The sequence below is a fragment of the Cebus imitator genome, unplaced genomic scaffold, assembly GCF_001604975.1.
Source record: "Cebus imitator isolate Cc_AM_T3 unplaced genomic scaffold, Cebus_imitator-1.0 Scaffold85, whole genome shotgun sequence".
In the NCBI taxonomy this organism is placed as follows: Eukaryota; Metazoa; Chordata; class Mammalia; order Primates; family Cebidae; genus Cebus; species Cebus imitator.
This window is the reverse complement of record NW_016107400.1, coordinates 6,879,552-6,885,430: the sequence shown is the minus strand read 5'-3', so window position 1 is coordinate 6,885,430 and position 5,879 is coordinate 6,879,552. Positions and strand designations below refer to the sequence as shown.

Below are 5,879 nucleotides of genomic sequence, written 5' to 3'. Positions count from 1 at the left end.
TTTTTTTTGAGATAAAGTCTTACTGTGTCATCCAGGCTGGAGTGCAGTGGTGCAGTCTTGGCTCACTGCAATCTCCACCTCTCAAGTTCAAGTGATTCTCATGCCTCAGCCTCCCAAGTAGCTGGGATTACAGGCGTACACCACCATACATGGCTATTTTTTTGTATTTTTAGTAGAGATGGGGTTTTACCATGTTGGTCAGGCTGGTCTTGAACTCCTGACCTTAGGTGATCCACCCACCTTAGCCTCCCAAAATGCTGGGATTGTAGTCATAAGCCACTGTGCCCCACTCCAAGGAAAATTCTTGACAAACAACTTATATCAGACCACTCCCTGTCCCCTTTCCTTCACCTTTCAAAATCCACCTGTTACTGCTGCTAATTGGAGTTTACATTTGGGGCAACTTGGATCTATGCTCCCAGGTTGCAACCCTCATTCTTGGCCCAAATAAATTCTCTACTTTTATTAATTCTGCCTTAACTTCTCCCTTTTAGGTTGGCAAGGGGTTGAATAAATTCTAGTGGATGGATTAGGACTGAAAAAGGATAAATGATATGTCTATATGTATTTTATTTATTTGTTTATTCACTAAGACAGGGTCTTGCTCTGTTGCCCGCGAAGTAGTGCAATGGCACAATCATGGCTCACAGCAGCCTCAGCTTCCTGGGCTCAAGCAATCTGCCTACCTCAGCCTCCCAAGTAGCTGGGACTAAAGGTGTACACGACCATGCCTGGATAATTAAAAAAAATTTTTTTTTTCTGTAGAGTTGGTGACTTGCTATGTTGCCCAGACTGGTCTTGAACTCCTGGCTTAAGTGATCCTACCACCTTGGCCACCTAAAGTGCTGGGATTACAGGTATGAGCCATTGCACTTGGCTCATTATCATTTTGAGTGAACTCAACACACATTCTTGCTGAGGAAATTATACTGAAATCCAAAATCAAGTTCTCTCTGTGCCTCCTGGGCCAATGGAAGCCTCATCTCTGCAGTGAATTTTGCTATTGCTAATCCCATGCAAGAAATGGGAGCTAATGCATATTACTGCCTCCTGACTATGTGTTGGGCCCCAAACTAAGAGTAATATGATTTAGTTTATTTAATTTTCATGACCCTGTCAGATGGATGGTATTATAATCTGCATTTTAGAAAAAAGTGAAGACAGGAGCTAGAGAGGTAAAGCCACTTGCCCATCTAGTAGAGTCAAACGAGGGTCAAAGAGGTTCCAAAGGCCTTGGCTCAAAGCCACCACACTCTATTGGCTCCTACACACTATAGTTGTGACAGTTCATCTCATATTCAGGTTACTGACCTTGGAAAAATCCTACAGAGATATTGGCCTTGTCCCAGTAGGATTGAAACTGGAGGGAAGTCAAAGGATTGGTGAACTTGGGTTTGTATTTATTCTCCACACCTTGCCCCTTGGGACCTCACCCATTAGCACCTCACCTCACCCATTAGCACTCTGCCATTAGCACCTCCAATCAACCCTCCGGGGAAGGTGAAAACTTGCATTCAAGTTAGAGACAGTTCCTTAGATTTTTCTCCTAAACTAACTAAAAAGAACCTTTCAGTTTTGACTCACTTACTCTCCCTCACTCCCTCCCTTCCTTCCTCCCTCCCTCCCCCCTCCGTCCCTCCCTTCCTCCCTCTCTCCCTCCCTCCCTCCCTCCCTCCTTTCCTTCTTTTCTTCCTTCCTACCTTCCTTCCTTTCTTTCTTTCTTCCTTCCTTCCTTTCTCCCTCCCTCCCTTCCTTTCTTCCTTCCTTCCTTCCTTGTTTCCTCCCTCCCTTGTCTTTCTCTTTTTTTCAGAGACAGGGTCTCACTCTGTCACCTAGGCTGGACTGCAGTGGCATGATCATATCTCGCTTTTGCCTCAATCTCCTGGGCTCAAGTGATCCTCCCACCTCAGCCTCCTGAGTAGCTGGGACTGCAGGTGTATGCCACCAAACACAGCTAATTTTCTAAATTTTTTGTGGAGATGGGGTCTTGCTCTATTGCCCAGGCTGATCTGGAACTCCTGAGCTAAAGCAATCCTTTCTGGCCTCTGCCTCCTAAAGTGCTGGGTTTACAGGCAGGAACTATCCCCCAACCCACCCCTGGTTCTTCTTTCTATTTCTAATTCATTGAAACTAAAGAGGCTTGGATCTCAGAACCACCTGAATGTCTCTGTGTACTGGCACATGAGGCTCCTTTGCACTTATCCATTTCTGGGAAGGATGCTGAGGCACCTCCAACTCAGAGGCAGCTGGGTGAAGGCAGGGACCCATCCCTTCCTTCCAGAGAGACCCGAGAAGCCAGGGAACTTACGGAGGAGATACTCAGCTGTATCCTGTTCGTAGTCAGCATCTTCAGGGAAGTGATCGATTTTCTTGCACACGCCTCGGAAAGCCCCTGTGGAAACAGATAATGGTTCTGAGCCTAAAGAAGGAGACAGAGCTCCTGGGGCCCAGCCTGGGTCCCCACCCCTATGTATGGATCCTTTCTCCGGTTGTTAGGAGCTATAGGGTTGTTGTTGGACTGGCAGGCCCAAGAGCACTTTTGTTTTTTTTTTTTTTAGAGACAGGGTCTCATTCTGTGGCCCAGGCTGAAGGGCAGTAGTGGAATCATGGCTCACTGCAGTCTTGAACTCCTGGGCTCAAGTGATCCTCTCACCTCAGCCTCCCAAGTAGCTAGGACTACAGGCATGTGCCACTATGCCCGGTTAATTAAACTTTTTTTTTTTTTTAAGAGACAGGGTCTCACTCTTTTGCCCAGGCTGGCCTCAAACTCCTGGCCACAAATGATCCTCCTACCTCAGCCTCCCAAAGTGCTGGGATAATAGGCATGAGCCAATGGGATCAGTCACCAACAGCATGTTTCTTTAGGGCACAAAAAAGACACCAATAGAGACAAAAGATTAGCAATACAAGCGGGAGGTGGACATTTGCTGCTTTTTAGATTTTGCATGATGTTGGGATCCACTTTAGAAGGGCAAAAAAAATAAAATAAAAACATAAAATAAAACACAAATACTAATTATGAGGACTACCTTATCTTTCCCCTCTCCTCCAGTCAGTGGAGGAAAACTCAGTTGGAATTCAAGTACATCATTTTTTCTGCTTATTACCAATAAGGAAACAGAGCTTAGGAACTTTTCTTGAAATCGCTTAGGTAAGTAGTTATTTAGGTTGGTACAAAACCGTGCAATTAATTTGCACCAACCTAAATAGAATTGGCATTCCAACCAAGAGCTGAATCCAGGCATTCCAGAATAGTTCATTCTCCCCAACGATGTTCGTATCTGACCACAGGACCCTCCCTTTCCCTCTCTGCCCTTCCAAAGGATCACAGCTCACTGTCCCTCACTATGAGGCTCATACCTTTGGGAGCCTCAGATTTGCTGAACATGCATTTTGAACACCTGTCTGCATTTGCTGTCTTTTTTGTTTTGTTTTGTTTGAGACAGAGTTTTGTTCTTGTAGCCCAGGCTAGAGGCAACAGCACTATCTTGGCTCACTGCAACCCCCACCTCCTGGGTTCAAGCGATTTTCCTGCCTCAGCCTCCTGAGTAGCTGGGATTACAGATACCTGCACCATTCCTGGCGAGTTTTTTTATTTTTAGTAGAGACAGGGTTTCACCATATTGACCAGGCTGGTCTCGAATTCTTGACCTCAGGTGATCCACCTGCCTCAGCCTCCCAAAGTGCTGAGATTACAGGCATGAGCCACCACACCTGGCCCCGCATTTGCTTTCTTTCCCTCTTTCAACATAAGCTTGACTTAACTTGGTGTGGATGTTTAATCATTGTTTTGGGTGTTGGTTAACTAGACAGTTAACCAGTCTCTGGGGGCCATTAATAGCTCTGCCAGTTCTTTTAAAGGACAAAAAAATTTTCTGGAAATTATGCATTCTTGTCCCTTTCCCTGTCTGTGTAGCTGGCATGAGGTCGGGCGGGGGGCAGTGGAAAATGGACAAGGTTCAGAATCAGACAGAGCTTCATTGGTATTTCGGAGCCATAATTGTAAGAATGAAATAAGGCCATACATGGACATGGGATAATTTTTGCAAAGCTCTGGGCATGTCATAATAATGGCTGACACTTATTAAGTGCTTCCAATTGGCCAAGCACATAGATGAAACCTTACCTCCCTTATCTCATTTACCTCTGTTTACCACCCCAGGAGGTGGAGGCGATTAAATATTGACATTTGATAATGAGACAATGGAAAACCACGGAGGAGATGTGTCACAGCTGGTGAGTGATGGAATTGATTTTTGGATCCAGGTTTCAAAGGCTGTGGCTTCACCATTACACGATGAATAGCAGCCATTATTATGACTACTATCATGATGTCTATTATGATCTCATAAAACTAAGAGTGTCGTATATTTAACTACTATAAGTAGGCTCCAGGCCAGAGTCATTTCATAATAAATGCCTTAGAATATGTAAAACATCTCCTTTGTTCTGATTCTCTGCTTACCAGGCAAAGAATAGACTCAGAACCAGGAAGGAGGTTCAGGAGAGAAGACTCAAGGAAATTCTTAGAAAAAAGACAGACCCATAATTTATTCCCTGATATTGAAAGAAAGGCCTTATTTATTCTGGTTCATATTTTAGAGTTTCATTCATATATTCCTGTTTGGTTTTAAGGCCCACCACACTCGTCCCCTTCCAGTTGACTGAATAAGAAATCACAATAAGTAACATACGTTTGCACCTACCATATGCCAGGCACCATTCTAAGCATTTATGTGTTTTTGTTTTGTTTTGTTTTCTGAGACTGAGTCTTGCTCTATTGCCTAGCATAGAGTGCAGCGGTACGATCTCAGCTCACTGCAACCTCCGCCTCCCAGGTTCAAGCGATTCTCGTGCCTCAGCCTCCTGAGTAGCTGGGATTACAGGTGCACAGCACCATGCCCGGCTAATTTTTCTATTTTTAGTAGATACAAGGTTTCACCATGTTGGCCAGGCTGGTCTTGAACTCCTGACCTCAGGTGATCCACCTGCCTCAGCCTCCCAAACTGCTGGGATTACAGGCGTGAGCCACTGCACCCGGCCACTTTTATGTGTTTTATCCTCTTTATCTATCTAAATGACTTTATGAGGTGCCTAATGTTATAATGAGGCAATGTTATTAACATAATGAGGAAATAGAAGCTTAGCAAAGTCACTGATTTACTCAAGGACACAGTTGGCAAATGTCTAGCTGACCTCAAAGACAAAGTTCCTAACAATTATTAGGAATGGCACTCTCTTCAACAAGTCTCAGTGTTATAAGCTAAGTTCTTTGCATGGCAGTTCCATGATCTCCATGATCATTTTATAGCCCATGCCTTACTATTGATGTTGGCAATGAACTGGACCAGTGGCTTCCCCATTAACTATGCCTCCCCTTAGCATGTCTCAGGGTCCCCTGGGCAGGGGAAGGGTGTTGGTAGTGACACCATCTCATTGTTGGTTGATTTATGTACTCCTCGTTATTTGCTGTTTTCCATACTTGAAATCCACAGGTTTCAAAGGAAGAAGGTGTTCAGGTGAAGATGGAATAGAAACATGACTGAAAACAGACCAGTTGGAATTATTGAGGGAATTAGGAACTACATGCATATGGGGATCTGCTTGCAAAATGGTCTTATTCATGATGGCTTCAGGCAGCTTGAAACTAAGACTCAGAACCAGCAAACGCCAGCAGGTCCTGGGGATGCAGTCACCAGTTTGGTTGTTGTTGTTTGTGTTTGAGGCGGAATTTTGTACGTGTCACCCAGGCTGGCGTGCAAGGGTGCAATCTCAGCTCACTGGAAACCTCCACCTCCCCAGTTGTAGCTGTTTTCCTGCCTCAGCCTCCTGAGTAGCTGGGACTACAGGCATGTGCCACTATGCCCAGCTAATTTTTT

General features: G+C 44.9%; 1 protein-coding gene across 1 annotated transcript in view; it reads right to left on the bottom strand.

The window, feature by feature from the left end:
* Nucleotides 1–5,879, bottom strand: part of CACNG3 (calcium voltage-gated channel auxiliary subunit gamma 3) — a 106,074-nt gene that overhangs the window by 14,093 nt on the left and 86,102 nt on the right. Inside the window, exon 2 of the mRNA XM_017534414.2 lies at nt 2,309–2,392. Within this exon, the coding sequence (XP_017389903.1) occupies nt 2,309–2,392 (84 nt within the window). The remainder of the gene's footprint in view (nt 1–2,308; nt 2,393–5,879) is intronic.